Source organism: Canis aureus, chromosome 16, assembly GCF_053574225.1.
Source record: "Canis aureus isolate CA01 chromosome 16, VMU_Caureus_v.1.0, whole genome shotgun sequence".
Lineage (NCBI taxonomy): Eukaryota > Metazoa > Chordata > Mammalia > Carnivora > Canidae > Canis > Canis aureus.
Window position 1 is genome coordinate 26,703,167 of NC_135626.1, and position 19,007 is coordinate 26,722,173.

At 37.5% G+C, this 19,007-nt stretch overlaps 2 protein-coding genes and 1 non-coding gene across 12 annotated transcripts in view; 1 reads left to right on the forward strand and 2 right to left on the reverse strand.

Moving 5' to 3' along the window:
- LOC144286226 (uncharacterized) overlaps window positions 1-4,747 on the reverse strand; it is a 146,534-nt gene extending 141,787 nt beyond the window's left edge. For all 8 annotated transcript variants that reach the window (XM_077852438.1, XM_077852437.1, XM_077852433.1 and 5 more), the window contains exons 1-2: window positions 3,882-4,747; window positions 2,629-2,679 (exon numbers count right to left, since the gene is read on the reverse strand). In XM_077852438.1, coding sequence (XP_077708564.1) covers window positions 2,629-2,679; window positions 3,882-4,155 — 325 coding nt within the window. In that variant the 5' untranslated portion in view covers window positions 4,156-4,747. The remainder of the gene's footprint in view (window positions 1-2,628; window positions 2,680-3,881) is intronic.
- On the reverse strand, window positions 1,447-1,553 carry LOC144287270 (U6 spliceosomal RNA). The gene has a single exon (XR_013355114.1). It is a non-coding gene; the product is annotated as a U6 spliceosomal RNA (small nuclear RNA).
- RNFT1 (ring finger protein, transmembrane 1) lies at window positions 3,979-16,908 on the forward strand. 3 transcript variants are annotated; one of them, XM_077852427.1, is made up of 9 exons: window positions 3,979-4,176; window positions 6,605-7,059; window positions 7,251-7,327; window positions 8,823-8,923; window positions 10,362-10,515; window positions 11,121-11,279; window positions 12,209-12,274; window positions 15,240-15,341; window positions 15,992-16,908. In XM_077852427.1, the coding sequence occupies exons 2-9, from the start codon at window positions 6,660-6,662 to the stop codon at window positions 16,124-16,126; spliced, it is 1,194 nt and encodes a 397-aa protein (XP_077708553.1). In that variant the 5' UTR covers window positions 3,979-4,176; window positions 6,605-6,659; the 3' UTR covers window positions 16,127-16,908. The 3 variants fall into 3 exon arrangements, with proteins under 3 accessions (XP_077708553.1, XP_077708554.1, XP_077708552.1); XM_077852428.1 differs by lacking the exon at window positions 3,979-4,176 and adding an exon at window positions 4,197-4,219; XM_077852426.1 differs by lacking the exon at window positions 3,979-4,176 and adding an exon at window positions 4,377-4,537.
- Window positions 16,909-19,007: the final 2,099 nt, after the last annotated feature.

Here is a 19,007-nt window from a genome sequence, read left to right on the forward strand (position 1 = left end):
AATCTAAAAAAAAAAAAAAAAAAAAAAAATTATTTCCAGGGCACTGGCTGGCTCAGTTGGTGGCACACATTAACTCTTGGTCCTGAGATTGTAAGTTTGAGTTCCGTGCTGGGAGTAGAGATTACTTAAAAATAAAGTCTTAAGGGACGTCTGGGTGGCTTAGAGCATGATCCCAGGGGCCCGGATTAAGTGCCACATTGGGTTCCTCATGGGGAGCCTGCTTCTCCTTCTGCCTGTGTCTTTGCCTCTCTCTCTCTGTGTCTCTCGTGAATAAATAAATAAAAATCCTTTTTAAAAAGTCTTAAAATGTATATATATTTTTCCCATTATCTTTGGTAATATCACTAATTTACTTTTTCTAATATTCATAACTTTACAAAATTGATTTATCTACCCACCCAAGCTACAAAAGAGAGATTCATCTTGGACTTCTAACCCACTCCACATCACTTGGGTCACTTAGGGTATGAACTAACTTTTGTTATGAATCAAACTGCTCCAAATTTGAAGGCTGATAAGGAAGTATTTATTATTTCCTGTGATTCTGTGGGTTGACTAGCTGATTCTTCTAAACTGATCCATCTTAGTTGGGGCTGGATGGTCTAGGATGACCTTACACATATATTTGGGGCCTCAACTGGCAAGGTTGAGATGGTTGGGATACTTGGAGCCTCTCTCCACGTGGTTCCTCATCTTCTAGGAGGCAAAGCCTAATACGATTACATGGTGGCAGAAGGGTTGTTGGCTGTAAAATGGCAAGTCCCAATATGCAAACATTTTTCAAGTTTCCACTAAATTACAACTATTATCTCAATGGCCTAAGTAAGTCACCTGAGTTATTCAGTCTGGAAGGGGACTACCCAAGGGCATGGATATAGGGGGCATAACTGCACAATTTATCACACTTAATCCTATTGATTTTATCTCCTCCTTATAACCCCTCTAATCTCATAAATCCCATTTTACTGAGTTCAAGACCTTTTCATCTCCTACTTCAACTATTTGTAATAATCTCCTGAGTTTGTATTACTGTAAGCTATCAGCATGTGAATGTTCTGGAAAATGCAAATCTTGTCACAAAACTCTGCTGCTTAAAACTCAATGGCTTTCCTTTGGCCATTAGAATAAACTATAGAATAAATTCCTAAATGAGACACACAAAATCTCTCATTTTCTAGCCCTATTCCCTAATATCCTCCCTACTCTTTCAGAAACAAAAAACTAATTCCTTCATTTTTTTCATTTTTTTAAGGATTTTATTTATTTGTTGGAGGGAAAGAGAGCACACACAAGCAGGAGGAGCAGCAGGCAGATGGAGAAGCAGGGTCCCCACTAAGCAAAGAGCCCAATGGGACATGACCTGGCCGAAGGCAGAGGCTTAACAGACTGAGCCACTCAGCCATCCAAACTAATTCCTTCAAAGGGCCATTGTATTTCTTTTTCTTTTTAAATATGTAACATGTCACAAATTTGCGTGTCATCCTTGTGCAGGAGCCATGCTAATCTTTTCTGTATCATTCCAAATTCAGTGTATATGCCTTCAAAGCAAGCACAGGCCGTTGAATTTCAATGCCATGCCTTTCAACCTAATGTGGTTTCTATCTGGAATGTCCATTTCCTGCTGTGTCCTGGCAAATTTCTACATATTCTTCAAGATTTATCCCGAATACCACAAATTTAACGAAGCAATTCCTTTCCTTCCTGACAAAGTTAAATGCTCTAGTTCTTGCTTCCACTGTGTTGCTCATACAACCTTCAATTATGGTGTTTATTCCAGTACACTACAATTATTTGTTTGGAGACCTGTCTAGCCACTTATTTCACTGTGGGAGAGGAACTCTTTTTTTAATGTCTACCTCTCCAACATCTAGTACAATTATTGACACTTAGTAAGTACTCAGCAAATGCTATTTGAATTACTCAATTAAAATGCCCACCTCCTACATTCTAGATGCTAGTGGAAAGAAAATTTATCAGGTAAGTCTGTCACTGTCAAATCTTATCATCAACTCAGTACTCTTCTTCAAATGTTATTTTTCAGTCAAGTTGAGTTGAATACAGTTCCAAGTATACTAACAAACTTTCAATATACACTAATATACCTGCAGTGTTATGAACATGTTAAAATGAGAATTTAAACATTACAGTGATGTGTATAAATGTATAAATTATAAATGTATAAATGTGTATAAATTTAAAATGTACCTAATGTACTAAAATTATCAATGCATTAAAACAAACTGATGCCCTATTGTAGCTACAGCTAGATTACATGAGATTCTTTTTTTTTTGTTTCCCTAAATTATCATACCTTTTAAATTTTAAAATAAAAATACCCATGTTGTAGTTGGAATGAGAGAATCTACACACAAATAAGTCTCCTAGAAAAATTCACTACAGTCCTTAATCTGGCCCTTGGCCTTTGCTACAGTCCGAATATTTGTGTCCCCTACAAAATTCATACACTGAAATCCTAACGCCCAGTGTGATTAGGAGGTGGAGGCAGGTGATTAGGTCATGAGGGCAGAGCCCTTATGAATGAGGTTCCAAAGAATTCCCTCCATCCTTCCACCGTAGATAGACAACAGCAAGAACAGGAAACAGATATTTAAGGAAACAGGTACTCACCAGTCTCCAAATCCGCCAGCACTTTGATGTTAGACTTCTTAGGCTCCCGAACTGTGAGAAATAAATGTGTTATGAGCTACCTAGTATAGCTTTGCAGCCCAAATGGACTAAGACAGCCTTACTGACCCACAAACCTAATTTGCCAGCAAGACCAACGTTAATCAAACTCATGGAGACCTATGAATATTTTAAAAAATAAAAAGCCCAATATCTTAATCAACAGTAAGAACCAGATCTAAGACCAATTGGGGGTGGGGGTTAGAGACTGCTTCTCTAACCAAAAGAAGTGATTTGGTGACAGAATCAATCTGACTTAAGTATAGCATCAAAGTGGATAACTGAAAAAACAAAACAAAAGAAGTGGATAACTGAGGTTAAACAGTGTACTCAGTTGTACAGTCAGAATAAAAGTGCAAACAACTTCATGATTAAGAAGCCTCAGAAAGGGATCCCTGGGTGGCGCAGCGGTTTGGCGCCTGCCTTTGGCCCAGGGCGCGATCCTGGAGACCCGGGATCGAATCCCACATCGGGCTCCTGGTGCATGGAGCCTGCTTCTCTCTCTGCCTGTGTCTCTGCCTCTCTCTCTCTGTCTGTGACTTAAATAAATAAATAATAAATAAAATATTAAAAAAAAAAAAGCCTCAGAAAGTACACACCACCAAACTAACTTGGGCAAAGTTATGAATAGTTTTAAATCAGGTAGTGACCAATTAAAAAGACAAAGTATCGCTCATTCCACTAGTCAACTCATTGCATATATGTGTAAATTTATGGTCTCTAGGGATGAAAGTAAAACCCCTTGCCAAGTAAATTCAGTCTACAGGGCACAGAATATTTAATTTCAAGACTGTAGGAAGACTATTGAGTTATTTACTTGACGTCAATTTCTGTAAATTGAAGGTATAAGCTTACAGTTCAGAATGAAAAGGCTTTTTGGTAGTTGTGTGGAATGGAGATTCATGAAATACATTTAACATCGTTTAAAATATATTGTGGCTGGGCACCAGGAGGCTGGATTTTGTTTCTTTTGTTTTAAACTTTTTCTTAATAAACTTTTCGTTTTAGAACTTATAGTGAAGATAGCAGAGTTTCCTATATCCCACACAAGACCGGGTTTTTAAATTTAACTTCTACGTCCATCGCCATCCAAACCCTGACTTCTCTTTGCTTCTCCTCTCAAGTTCTGGCAGGGCCTAGCGTATACAGTGCAACGCTAGGAACACAACGAAAAGCCATGTCAGTTGAAACTTCACCACACGGCCACAACGCGGTCAGGGAGGGGTTAGGCTCGAGAAGCGCGACTACGAAAGCCCGAACATTCTCGCTCCGCCCCGCTCTTCCAAAGACTCGCTGAGGCCCTCGCCGACGTGGCTCTTCTAGCTCAGATCCCAAGGGACCGGCGCGAAGCGGGACCAGGGTGGGGGTCAGCCTCCACACGACAGGCGCCCGGGATCCTGCGGGACAAGCCAGGGCAGGCCTGAGACAACCCCTCACGTCAGGCCTCTCCTCTGAGGGCAGCCGAAACATTTTTAACCTCCAAACGTTCAGGTCTCTGAGGCGAGGGGCGGATGGCGCGTAGATACGCACACAGGTGACGGCGGCTTAACATTTAATGCAGACGCCTGCGGACGGTCCTCAGGCACAGCCCCCAAGCCGCCTCAAGCCCGCGGGGCACCCGGGGCGCAGCCCGTCCCTCAGCGCGTTGCGCGGGGGCGGGTACGCGGCGGGCAGCGCACGCGCGCGTGAGGACGTCCGGGGAGCGCGCGCGCCGCCGCCGCCGCGCTGGGCCGGAGTTGCTGGTAGTGAGTGGGGTTTGAAGGTGATGGCCTTGACTAAAGGCCTCCAGGCGGGGTCTCTCGCTGTTCCTGCAGTCGCTGCCGCGGCCTCCGTCCGCTCTTCGTCATGAGAGGTCAGGCCTGGGGGAAGAGGGCGGAGGCGAGGGGCCGCGGCGAATGGGGCTCGGGGGGAGGGGGGCGGAAATAACTAAGGCACTCGAGGCTCGAACGTGGGTGGAAAACTCAGTCCTGGGGATTCCGGAAGAGTTGTGTGCGTTTGCTTTTCGTAATTTTTTTCGTTCCCTTTCTTGTTTGTGCTGGGAGGAAAGTGGGAAGGTTCTACGTTTTTAGTTATCTAAAAAGACACAGAAACAGAAAACTGTCCGGTCCAACGTTGGTCTTCGGAGGTTTGAGGGAATAAATAGCACCTGTGGCGTCGGAGCATCGGTGAAAGGCCTTAGTGAAAGGCATTAAAAACCGCACCAACATATAGTAACTGAAAAAACAAACAAACAAAAAACCAGACTTAGGAAAGAACTAGAATGACAGAACACACCCTGAGTTAACCCTAGCATCCCCCTATAGAAACGGCAGACTGGGATAAGGCTCTGGGCGTCGTCAGCTGGGAATCTGTCATCTTCCAAGGCTGCCCACACTGGTCATTTAGGGATCCTTCCCTGCTAGTTGTCCGTCCCATCCCCCCCGCCAAGATGGTGGCGTTTTTAATGGACAGACTGTAACTATCCTTACTCAGACTAAAGACTTACCTGGCAATTACATGGCGACTCCCCAGGTCTCCCTATTTAAAGGTTATTTAGGTAGCATTCATTCTTGGGGAAGGATAATACTCTTGGGAGTAGTTATTATAAATCTTTTAAGCGTTGGGAAAGCTATTTCAACAAAATGAAATTTGTAGGTCACCTAAGTGAAATGTTTATTATTGGTTTTCCACCATAGTTTAAAAGGCATTAAGGGGGGCACCCGGGTGGCTCAGTGGTTGAGCGCCTGCCTTTGGCTCAGTGCCCCATCAGCTCCCCTAGGGGAGCCTGCTTTTCCCTCTGTGTCCCTGCCTCTGTGTCTCTCATGAATAAATATAATCTTCTAAAAAAGAAATAAATAGGGATCCCTGGGTGGCGCAGCGGTTTAGCGCCTGCCTTTGGCCCGGGGCGCGATCCTGGAGACCCGGGATCGAGTCCCACGTCGGGCTCCCTGCATGGAGCCTGCTTCTCCCTCTGCCTGTGTCTCTGCCTCTCTCTCTCGGTCTCTGTGTGACTATCATTTTTTTTTTTTTAATTTTTTTTTTAATTTTTTTAATTTTTTTTTTTATTTATTTATGATAGTCACACAGAGAGAAAGAGAGAGAGGCAGAGACACAGGCCGAGGGAGAAGCAGGCTCCATGCACCAGGAGCCCGATGTGGGATTCGATCCCGGGTCTCCAGGATCGCGCCCTGGGCCAAAGGCAGGCGCCAAACCGCTGCGCCACCCAGGGATCCCTCTGTGTGACTATCATTAAAAAAAAAAAAAAGGGATCCCTGGGTGGTGCAGCGGTTTGGTGCCTGCCTTTGGCCCAGGGCGCGATCCTGGGGACCCGGGATCGAATCCCACGTCGGGCTCCCGGTGCATGGAGCCTGCTTCTCCCTCGGCCTGTGTCTCTGCCTCTCTCTCTCTCTCTCTGTGACTATCATAAATAAATAAAAAAAAATTAAAAAAAAAAAAGAAAAAAAGAAATAAAAATAAAAGGCATTAAGATTTGATGTTTTTTCTCTTCCTAGCCTTTCTAAGCATTAAAAAATACTGTCTCAATTTATGATATACAGAATCTCCATCAAAGATGAAGAGGGGCTCCAGTGGAGCAGAGTGAATGTACAGATGTATTCATGTATGAATGAGTATTGGTACATTATTAACATCTGCTGGGCACTCATACTTTGACTATTTTGCTCTTAACCTGTCATTAGAGAAAGGGGCATCTGAAACTAAATTTTTGTAGCATATGTTCCCTAAAAAATAGTTTGGGTATAGCAGCAGAGCCTTGGCATTAAGAGAAGGGGGAGGACTAGTAACAACTGATTGATAACCTGAAGATAATTCATCAGCTATGACTACTGGCCTCTCCTGTAGTGAATAAAGGATTCCTATTCAGCAGTATTTTCTCTGTATTTAACTGTTCACTTAGAATATTTTCTGCTCTGATTTTTAGGAGATAGAGCCCTGAAGCAAAGAAATCTGGATCACAGAAAAAGTATTCAAGGGTCATGCAAGCCAACTGTAGTCAACTACACAGCCCTCCAGGAGCTGCAGGCAATGAAGATGCCTCAGCTACCCAATGTGTGCATACAAGATTGACAGAAGGTTCTTGTCTTCATTCTGGAGATATTCATATCCAGATAAACTCCATACCTAAAGAATGTGCTGAAAATCCAACCTCCAGAAATATAAGGTCAGGTGTCCATAGCTGTACTCATGGATGTATACATAGTCGCTTACGGAGTCACTCCTACAATGAAGCAAGGCAGCCTGATGATACTGCCACAGAGTCTGGAGATCATGGTAGTAGCTCCTTCTCAGAATTCCGATATCTCTTCAAGTGGTTGCACAAAAGTCTTCCATATATTTTGATTCTGGGTGTCAAACTTGTTATGCAGCATATAACAGGTAGGGTATAATAAAACATTGAATTGTTTCATTGCTAAATTCAGTTAATTTTATTTCTATTAGTAATCTACTTGAACCTTTGTATTTGGTTAGCTTTTAAAATTGCATATGTTTCCTTTAAATTCATGTCATTGTGTTAGCTCTTGGATTTTTTTTTTTCTTTCAATTAACTGGAACTTATTTCCTAACAGGAATTTCTCTTGGAATTGGGCTGCTTACAACATTTATGTATGCAAACAAAAGCATTGTAAATCAGGTTTTTCTAAGAGTAAGTATAACAAGTAACTAAAAAAAAAAAAATTAAATGTTCTCTCTATAGAATTAATTATATACTCACTTCTGAGAGAAATAGGAATTAAGATCATTTTCTTGACAAATTTAAATAGACCTGTTATAGCATCCATGATATATTAAATTTTGTTATCTAAATGATCTGTCCTAATGCTAAATTGTTTTACTTTATTTTCTTTGTATGTTGAATTCCTGATAGAAAAACTAGATAGGAGTAAAAGGTTTAGAATGCACTGTTTCATCTGATTTTGTCAAGTGCCTTCATACTTTGAGTACTTTGACCAAATGAGGTAATATATCATTAAAAACTTTAGCTGTTGCCCTATAAGATTTAAAATAGTTAAATAAAATGTACATTGAATGGATATTAAACTATTTAGGTCTCTGTTATTTAAAGAAAATTAAACCCAAATAGTTTTTCCATAACATAAATTATAAACTATTAGGTAAGTTATTGGAAAAAATAGGATTAGTTTATAAAATTTCATCTTCAAGCAACTTTATAAAGGGTTGTATCTGTGTAAAGGATCATGCATTCTGACCTGGATATTTCTAGTCAGAACCTATAAAACTATAAAAATTTAATTCAGGGTTTATAATAAAACTTTTAATTAAACTAGTAATTAAAACAATTTTAAGGGGCGCCTGAGTGGCTCAGTGGGTTAAGTGTCCTACTCTTTTTTTTTTTTTTTTTAATGTTTTATTTATTCATGAGAGATACAGAGAAAGAGGCAGAGACACAGGCAGAGGGAGAAGCAAGCTCCCTTTGGGGAGCCCACTGCAGGACTCAATCCCAGCACCCCGGGATCATGACCTGAGCCAAAGGCAGACTCTCAACCATTGAGCCACCCAGGCATCCCAAGTGTCCTACTCTTGATTTTGGCTCAGGTCATCGTGAGACCGAGTCCATGTCAGGCTACACACCCTGTGGTTAGTCTGCTGCTTGTCCCTCTCTGCTCCCCTTTTCCCCCTCCCTTCATGCATGCTCTCTTCTCAAATTAATAAATAAAATCTTCAAAAAATGTTGAAGTGAGATTAACAACAAATCACCTTGTTAAAATCTTAACTGAATTGTTTGAAATTTTTTAAAATTATACTTACAAATCCTAATAACTTAAGTGCATTTTTAAAAATTCTGTTTTGTCAGGGAGGCAAAAATAGGGAGCTTTGCAGAGGTAAAGTTTGTACTTGGTTGGGTCCTTTATATCAGCTTGTAGAAGACTGGGCTTCTTTGAAACCTGGGTAATGTTTTAATACAATGAAGAAACTTGTATTTTAAAAATCTGTTTAAATATGAGTTCTGTTTTGTTCACTAAAGATTCATAGAGTGTGGTGATGTACAATTCAATATATTAAGATTAATTTCTTAAAATGTTCTAAGTTAATAAATTAGTCATTAAATAAAAGTTTAATGATGTTTATAATTCTGGCATAATTCATAGTAACAAATTACAAAATTGTTTATTTTTCAGGAAAGGTGCTCAAAGATTCAGTGTGCTTGGTTACTGGTATTCTTAGCAGGATCTTCTGTTCTTTTATATTACACCTTTCATTCTCAGTCACTTTATTACAGGTAATTTGAGGTCCAAATACACAATCCCATTTTTTATGTAACAATTTTTCCATAGAACTTTGTATATATCTTAACTTGCACATATTTACTGTTAGAGTTCAATTTTTACTTGTCCCTCTCCTTCCAAGATCAGTAGGTCTAAGTGACTTACTCAGATTTGTATACTCAGTGCCTTGGCTTATAGCAAGTACTATTTAATTTTTGATAAATTTTTACTTATATAATCAATAGTTTTGAATACCATTAGGTTGTTGATAATGGTCTTTTTAAAATTTTACCTATTTTTGACAAAAATTATATATATTTAAGATGTACAATGTGATGTTTTGAGATATATATATATGTATATGCACATTGTGAAATGATTATACAGTCAAGCTAATTAATATATCCACCACCTTCCTCAGTTATGTGTGTATGGTAAGAACACATGGTCTTTGTTTCTAGAAGTAAGGAGAAGACTTACTAAAAGACAATAATTAAGTTTCCATGTCAGATAAAAGTGTTTTGAGTGTTTGACTTTAATTAGATAATTAGAAGCCTTGGCTTCAATAGAACTGGAGAGCAAATCTGAGATATAGATTGTAGGGGGAACTACTACCACTCAGATTGGATAGGGTGGGAAGGTAAGGGGTAAGAATCAAGGATGACACCTAGGATTTAGTCTTAGCAGCTGGCTGGATGGTGATGCCATTTATGGGCTGGGAAAGACTGGGGACAGAACTGGTTTTGATAGGAAAATCAATAGTTTTTTTGCTTTGAACATGTCATGATATACAGCTATGTCATGAGCTCACAGTTAAGGTTAGGGCTATAAATTTTGGTGTTATCCAGTGTATGGTTGATACCTAAAAACCATGGAATTCACCAAGACTAAGGAGGGAAAGAAAGTTTAGACAGGAGAGGGTGCAGGACTGGACATGGCCACAATTAAGAGGAGGAGCAGCAATTGAGATTTAAAAAACCATCAGAACTAGAAGAGTGTGGTGTTAGAGGTCTAGGAAGAAATAATTCAGGGAGGGAAGATAGAGAATGAGAAGTGACCTTTGAGTTTAGCAAGATGGAAGGAACTGGTGATCTTGACAAAAGCAATTCAATGGAAAGGAGAGGATGGAACCCTGGTTGGAGTTGGTTGAGAAGAGAAATGGCAGATGTCTATTTAGTGAACTTTTTAGATTACATGCTAGCTTTCCAACCATGACATGCTAGGACTTTTTCTTTGTTTTATGGAGAAAAAAGGTGAAATTTAAGTATCTTAAAAGTCTCTTTAAAATAAGCAAAATGATTTCCCATTCTATTTACCTACACTCTAACATCTTGCGAGACACATTTTTTTACACATCAAATTAAATATTTGGTAGCAAATTAAACCCCCTATCAAAACTTGACCTTTGTATATTATATTGCTCTGGTTAAGTTTGGTATTTTCTCTTGGTAGCTTAATTTTTTTAAATCCTACCTTGGACCATTCAAGCTTCTGGGAAGTACTTTGGATTGTTGGAATTACAGACTTCATTCTGAAATTCCTCTTCATGGGCTTAAAATGCCTTATTTTGTTGATGCCTTCTTTCATCATGCCTTTTAAATCCAAGGTAAGAAACTAACATGTTTAATTGAAAAAATGTTAGCAAATCACCTTAATGCTTAGTCTTTGTTGAAATGACTCTTAGAACTTTTCATTTTCTTAAATAACCTAATTTAAATATCTGTATTATCTCATACTGGCGACCACTGCTCAGAGACTTGAACCCAAATACTAACCTAGTCCAGTAAAATCAGAATATTTGTTTCAGACTAATCTAAAAATCAGTCCCCACAGCACATATAGAAAAATAATATTTAGATTTGTACTGTTCTCCTCCAGGGCTTTATCAATTAATAATGGATAACTGACTATATTGTGTTTTTCCCATATTCAGTAAAAACTTTCATAGATTTTTGTAATCAGCAAAAATGTAAGTTTTACTTATAGTATACATAAAAAATTTTCAGTGTCATTCTTTTGAAATTCTTTCGAAACCACTCAGTAATTATGAAAACAAGGTTGAGATTGTCAGTTATAACCATTATCATTCTGAAGATTAATTTTATACTTATTGTACCATATACTCATGATCATCTCAGTCCAATATGAAATATTTGTGCTATGTATATAAGTAGCTTGTATAGCTTTGTTTTCTTTTTCCTTCCCTTTTAGGGTTACTGGTATATGCTTTTAGAAGAATCATGCCAGTATTACCGAACTTTTGTTCCCATACCAGTTTGGTTTCGTTATCTTATAAGCTATGGGGAGTTTGGTAATGTAACTAGATGGAGTCTTGGGATATTGCTGGCTTTACTCTACCTCATACTAAAAGTAGGTAACTTTATAAATCTTGTCATTGAATGATGATTCATGTGATGATTACAGATTTTACATACTACTGTTTTTCTTTGTTTTATAGTTTGTCTTCATATGATTAATTTGAAGTAATGGCAGGTTCTGTATCTACTTAAGAAAAGGAAAAATGGAAATATAGATCTTTATCTTAATCCAGTAGAGTTCTCAGATTTAATTGGGGGGAGTGGACCTCCACATAGCGTGGGTAGAATAGAACATACCCATCCCCAACAGTAGCATCTGTCATATACAAAATTCTTGAACTAGTATACTGTCCTGTTCTCCACAAATTAGTATGAAACTTTAAAAAAATCTAAATACATTTGAACCAGGTGAAATTGCTTTATCTTTTACACAGTTAAGTTTATATTTGTCTTAACCAAATTGTAACTCTAGATATTTAAATATACTTCATTTTGGTTAAGAGTTGGCTGAAACCTATAAATTTAAAGCACGGATGGGTGGAGGAATGGGCAAAATGGATGAAGAGGGGTGGAAAATTTTTTTTAAAGAGTTGGCTGAGGGGAGCATAGGTGGCTTAGTTGGTTAAGCATCTATCTTCAGCTCAGGTCATAGTCCTGGGGTCCTGAGATTGAGCTGAGCCCCAGGTTGAGCCCCTTGCTCAATGGGGAGACTGCTTCTCCCTTCCCCTTTGCTCCTCCCCACTGCTTGTGCGCACGCACGCACACACACTTTCTCTTTCTCTCTCAAAATCTTTTTTAAAAATTGGCTGATAATCTATAAATTGAATGAAATATTCCATAATTAGACTTTAAATATTTTAGAATGAAGTGAATATGCAATGAGCATTAAGTTAATATCAGTATTTTATATTGTGGGATTTTAGCTTTGATCTCTAGGTTTAACAGGGCTCTTTGAATTCATGAATTCTCATTTCCTTTTAGCTTTTGGATTTCTTTGGAAATCTGAGAACTTTCCGACGGGTTTTGCAAATATTTTTTACACGACCAGTAAGTATTTTTATCAATTAAAAAAAAAAAAAAAAAAAAAACACTTTTTGGGACGCCTGGGTGGCTCAGTGTTTGAACGTCTGCCTTCAGCTCAGGGCATGATCCCGGGATCTGGGATCAAGTTCCACATCATGCTTCTTGTGGGGAGCCTGCTTCTCCCTCTGTCTGTGTCTCTGCCTCTCTGTCTCTCATGAATAAATAAAATCTTTAAAAAAGAAAACATCACTTTTTACATTTCTTCGTTATGCAAATGTTTTAGTTCATCAATTTTACAAGTATGGGTCTCATAGAACACCTGGCTAGCTCATTTGGTAGAGCATGTGACTCTCGATTTTGGGTAATTGCCTTCAAGCCCCACATTGGGTGTACAGCTTACTTTTAAAAAGGTGTGAATTTCATAATTTCATGCTTTTTTAGTACTTTGGCACATGGGGCTATGATAATTTCAGAATTTTATTTCTAAGATCGGTTTCTTGACTTGAATGTTGACAACTGCCTGATAGTTCATGCAGTGCTTGTATTTCTGAATGTGCCTCTTGCCCCTTCACATCGCTTGACATAAGGATTTATATACATTCCCTTAAAAGTCTCGTCGTGAACTTTTGTTCCTCCTTTTTTAACAATTCACATGGAGTACCTAGGTGGCTCAGTTGGCTGAGTGTCTGATTCTTGGTTTCTGCTCAAGTCATGATCTCAGGATTGTGAGATTGAGCCCCATAGCAGGCTCTGTCCCCACCCCTGCTTACGTGTGCGCTCTAAAAATATGTAAATCTCTAAAAAAAATTTTTTTTCACAAATGGTGGTTTTTTGTACTTCCATTAACTCTTTACTCAGCTCCTAATTATAATTTATTGTGTATTTGAGAAAAGCTCATTACCAAAAATGTCTCTTGAAATTTCCTTACTGGAAAAATTCCCCACCAAGTCAATTCTGTATGTACAAATAAGTTCATGGCATGGAATTTAACAATAAATTGAGATTCCAGTGTCAATTATAAACCTGATTATGTGATTCCACTCGTTACACATTACAGAGAAAGGCTCATTTGCTATTCAGTAGCCTCAAAGGTTGTCAGTACTTAGATGTGGACACCCTTTGGCTAGATAGAGCTAGTAATTTTTTCATTTTTTTAAAGTAAGCTCTATGCCCAACGTGGGGCTTGAATTTGACCCCAAGATCAAGTTGTATGCTCTACCAACTGAGCCAGCCAGGTGCACCTAGAGCTACTAATTTAATGACAAGTTTTGCTGCATCCTATTCAAACTTCTTTTTTTAGACAGGTACAATAAAATTGAGAGTTCGACTTTCATGAAGTTATTTCAATTGATTATATGAGTATCAACTATTTTACTACAATTTAGTAAGACTTGTGCTGAAATACTTTTGATATTCATTCTCTGTAAGGCATAAAGAGAAATCACAATCATTGATACTCTAATTCTTGAGTCTCTCAGGAATACGTGTGTGTGTGTGTGTGTGTGTGTATGTATATATATATATATATTCCTTAACTTTGCCAAGGAAATGGCAATCCCATCAAAATTAAGTCTTCACCTGAAGGGAATCTGCAGAATGCCACACAGGAGTGCAATTTTTAAAAAATATTTATTTGAGAGCACTCACGAGCGAGCCCAAGCTGGAGGGGCAGGAGAGAATCTCAAGCAGTCTCTTTTCAGGTCCCCCAAGGTGGGGCTTGATCTCAGAATCCTGAGATGACAACTTGAGCCAAAACCAAGAGTATGATGCTGAACTGACTCTGCCATCCAGGTACCCCCAGAAGTGCTATTTTAAAAATTTGTCAGGCTTATGTATCTGCAGTGCACTCTGCTAAGTGACATTTTAATGAAGGGAAATTGGCACCAAGATTATGCATCAGTATCCCATATTGTTCCTGGAATTTTTATATCAGCAGACTCAAAAAAATCTTATTTTTAAATATTTTTTATTCTCTGAATCTTAGTTTGATTTTGTTAACTCTTGGTATTTAGTAAAATAATTTTAGATCAAAGTCTCAAGTTATGAGTCAAGTCATGCTTTGCTCTCATTACCATGACTGAACTTGGGTGTTCTTACTTCTCTTCCACCTTTTCCTCCTCATTTCTACAAAAAGGTGATCTCATTTGTTAACATTTTGTCATGTCTAGTTAATAACTATATTCTACTGAATTTGGTGAGGAAGTTATTAAAGTCTTAAAGAGATAAACTAAGGACTTAAGGAGAAAAGGAAATTCAAAGAAATGTATGATCATTCAGATCATTTAACTCTACCCATGATATTTTGCAATTCCAGTTCTTTTATAAAATTTTATTTTTTCCTAGTACTAAGTGTTCTCTGACTTTTGTGATAATTAAGGATGACAGTCAAATTACTTTTAGATTTAGTAACAGGAAACTGTTCACTGGTCCCCAAACCTTATTCATATTCAGTTACCTAGAGAGCTTTCAAAAATTAGATTCCTGGGTCACATCTTAGTATGTCTGAACCTATTAAGTCAATCTCCAGTATGGAGCACAGAAATCTATTTTTAAAGCTATCTCTACATGAGTTATATTCAGCCAACCAAGTTCTGAATGGACTGTTTTGAACCACTGCCATAGGTAGTAAGTGGACTATTTGGTAATACCAGGTCACAAAATACATGAATATAGATTTTATAATAGTTATATTTCAGACTGCTTAGTCTCTTAAACCAGTTGATATTGTAGCACTATCATTATTTGGGAAGCCAATGAATCTGACAATCTTCCAAGATCCTGGTATGTATCTAATGAGTTCACCTTGATGCATACAGCCCATCAGGACATGATTCTACATACACAGTTTAGCTTTGAAATGTTTAATCCTTCAGGAGAGTCTTCAAATGCCTAGTTCCAGGGAGAATTGAGAAATACAGCATCACCTATGTATTTGAGTAATAGGAAAGAAAAAGATTTGTAGATGAACAGAAACTTTTTATCTTCATAGAGTTATGGAGTAGCTGCCAGCAAGAGACAGTGTTCAGATGTGGATGACATTTGTTCAGTATGTCAAGCTGAATTTCAAAAACCAATTCTGCTCATCTGTCAGGTAAATATATTTTTTAAGCATACAAAATACAGCTCTTCTCTGAGTCACGAGTCACTTATGTTAGCTATAAGGAAAAATCTAGTGTTTAGCCTAAAGTAGCATTCAGGGCACATACTAGTCATTTCCTATTTGTAATCAAGGGTTTAATAGATTAGCTAAATCTTGTCGCTTATGTTCTAATGATTTGTATGCAGAGGAATAATATGTGGGGAAAGATAATTCAAATGATACTGGACACCAAAGTGACTGGATAAATAGGCTACCTTTAACAACTGGATACTAGTCTTTTAGAATAATACCAGTGTTTATTATTGGATGTGTAAGGCTCTTTTCTATACTTGATGGCAGTTACTTTCAAAGACTTTATTAAACCATTAAGTCATTATATCTAAAGTTATCACCTAGGGATACCTTATAGTTTATATATAGCTTATATTTTATTAAAAGATGTTAAATGAACAGTCAAAAGAACACTAGTGGCTCTACTGCTAACATTGCTTTGTGTTCTTGGATGTCATACTTTCTCATTTGTAAAATGGATTAGTGCTCTCTAAAATTCCTTTCAGCTCTAGAGTATGATTCTCTGGAATGTGATGATTTTAAAATTAAAATGTTATCAAGTATAAAATCTAATTTTAATTCCCTTACAGCATATATTTTGTGAAGAATGCATTACCTTATGGTTTAACAGAGAGAAAACATGTCCACTGTGCCGAACTGTGATCTCAGACCATATAAACAAATGGAAAGATGGAGCCACTTCATCCCACTTTCAAATATATTAAGTTGTATAAACTATAAAGGCCTCAAAACACTAATTTCATTTGGCTACACTGACTATTGATAAATAAAGACATTAGAATGGGTTTTTGGGACTAGAAGTTAAAGAAAATGTTTCCAAATGGTTTTAGATTACTATAGTAAGACTTAAGTGTGTAGTCTATTTTATCAAAAGATTAAATGAAAGAACCTTATGTTTTATTTTTATTTTTTTAAGAACCTTATGTTTTAAGAAATATATAAGTAATGTTCAACCTAATGCATATGAACATTTATTCTGTCCTAATTATTTGACAGGTGGTTGCAGTGTTAAATTGTGACTGTTTTCTCATTGTTACCAAAACAGCTATTGGGTAACTGAAACTAGTGGTTTTAGAGGAACTCAGGTATTCTTTTCCTGACATTGTTTTCAGAATAAAGAATATTTTTCATAATATTTTAAGATACACATTATCTGAAAGTAGAATTTACTTTAGCATTGACTTTTGTAGTTCCCATTCTAAAAATTCTTAAAATTTTCATAAAGTTTGTATTTAAAATGGAAGTTCTAAATGCTATTTTTTATCTGTAAACAGATTTTCTAAGTGAAGATTAATTTACTGAGGATGATATATTTTAATATTGTATTGTTTTCTGTAGTATGATTAGCAATCAATTGAGAAGATTTAAATTGTTTGTAGACCTCAGACATACAATCCTGCCGTCAGCTTTAATGTACATAATCTTGCTTTTTGTATAGTGCCATGAACTATCTTTAACTATTAAAATAATTCACATGGATTACAAACAGCTGGCTTCACTGAGGATTTGAATAGTATGACAAATGAAACCTACTCAAATTCTTAGAAAAGAATTTTCCTTATAACCAATCTCTCCAAAGAGTTTTAGAAACTTTATGCTTGGGAGATTAAAGCTTGCACTCAAAGGCTTCCAGAAAAGCCTTAGATAGTGTAGTTTGTTTGCTTCTAGGTATTTGTTCAGGGTTGATTGGAAAAAGCAATGAAGCAATTTCTCTCTCCCCATGAAACCTTTGAGGCAGAATCAAATCTTTAACAGAAGTATAAAGGGCTGGTTACATCTAAGAGTCTAAGTTTCTGCCCATTTTCTCTATTACCATTAGTTTACACACAAGGGTAAAAGTGGAAAGGAAAAGTTGGGAGGTGAAAAACAAATCTGCAGTATTAAGACAAAGTCTAAACCAGCATATGGATTAATAAGGATAGTGACCAACCAGCTACAGATTAAATCACTTTCATGCTTGTATAACCACCCAAGTTGACAAAAGAATATTAGAAAGCCAATAACTATTTTTTTGTACATAAATATTGCCAGGTTCTAAGTTCAGCTATTGCTATTCGATGAGGATACATTGAACTCTATTACCCACTTTGAGAACAGTTGCAAATATTGAAACAAGCTTACTTGGCCTTAAACTACCTTGATTGTGATGAAGCCAATTTTATTTAGGTATACAGCAGGAGATAGGTGAGGAAGGCAGTTTGGGATTAGAATGAGTGTGGAGGTGCCTGGGTGGCTCAGGTGGTTGGGTGTCTGCCTTTGGCTCAGGTCATGATCCCAGGGTCCTGGGATCGAGCCCTGCATTGGGCTCCCTGCTTAGTGGGGAGCCTGTTTCTCCCACTCCCTCTGCTGCTCCCCCTACTTCTGCTCTCTTGCTCTATCAAATAAATAAAATCTTAAAAAAAAAAAATTTGAGTGTGAAAGACAGCTGTGCTGACTTCCTATTACCAACAAAAGAGTAGCAACTTACTACATTAAGCCCTATTCCTACTCTTACCCTATGGCTATATGGATAGCTTTGTTTCTTTTTTTTTTTTTTTAATTTTTTATTTATTTATGATAGTCACACAGAGAGAGAGAGAGAGACAGAGACATAGGCAGAGGGAGAAGCAGGCTCCATGCACCGGGAGCCCGGGGTGGGATTCGATCCTGGGTCTCCAGGATCGCGCCCTGGGCCAAAGGCAGGCGCCAAACCGCTGCGCCACCCAGGGATCCCGCTTTGTCTCTTAATAAGATTTAATAAAACAGGAGGTCCATGATATACAACTGGGTTTTGGTTTTTAATGAACAAGAAAGCAGCTCACATGAATTTAAAAGGGGGGGAAATGTAAGAGGAAAGCTATGCTATCCACCAACAACACTGATGAACTGGAAGTGTTTCTCTACTTCTATTTCTTCACCTCAAAACGAAAACAGGGATTCAAAAACCCATCTATTCTGTGAATTCAGATCACACCCTCTGAAAGACTGTTTTATCAGCATTAAGGGCCACAACCATGTTTTATAAAAAAAAAAAAGTAGCCGGTTTCAGAACTTCTATAGAGAAATGATCTAACTTCAAATAATGGCTTATACAAAACACTGATCTTACACTAGATATATTTAACATTAGTTAAAACAGATTTATGTACCTACATTATGTAGTACATACACACCCAATAACCAAATGTAGTTGACAAGTGTGGCTGAACAAACTGTCAATTGTTAGCACAAGAAAGTCTTCCTAATGTATCTATGTGAAGCTAACTTTCACATATAATTCTTCACATGAGCTTTTTTTTTAATGCAACCAATTCAACTATTGGACAGAACTTGGAAATTACAAGTGTGTAACATCTAATATATAATATTGTACTAAAACTTGTTATATATTTAAGTAGCTTAAATTTCTCAGAAAGTTTTACAACTGTCAGTCCTCACACATATAAGCAGTTTATTAAATAAGAGAACCTGAACATATCTGGTATGTTAATGCAAAAGATTATTGAAACCATTTGTGCACCTGATAGTTATTTCTTCCTATCTTAGAATAAAAAAAAATCACTTCTATTTTATGTTCATTCAAATTTGCATTTAATTTCTATTTAC

Excerpts from the sequence above, each read along its gene's own strand:
- RNFT1 (XM_077852427.1), top strand. The coding sequence starts at position 6,660 with ATGCAAGCCAACTGTAGTCAACTACACAGCCCTCCAGGAGCTGCAGGC. Across the intron at positions 7,328-8,822 it reads TAAATCAGGTTTTTCTAAGA|GAAAGGTGCTCAAAGATTCA; the intron begins GTAAGTATAACA and ends TTTATTTTTCAG. Across the intron at positions 12,275-15,239 it reads AAATATTTTTTACACGACCA|AGTTATGGAGTAGCTGCCAG; the intron begins GTAAGTATTTTT and ends TTATCTTCATAG.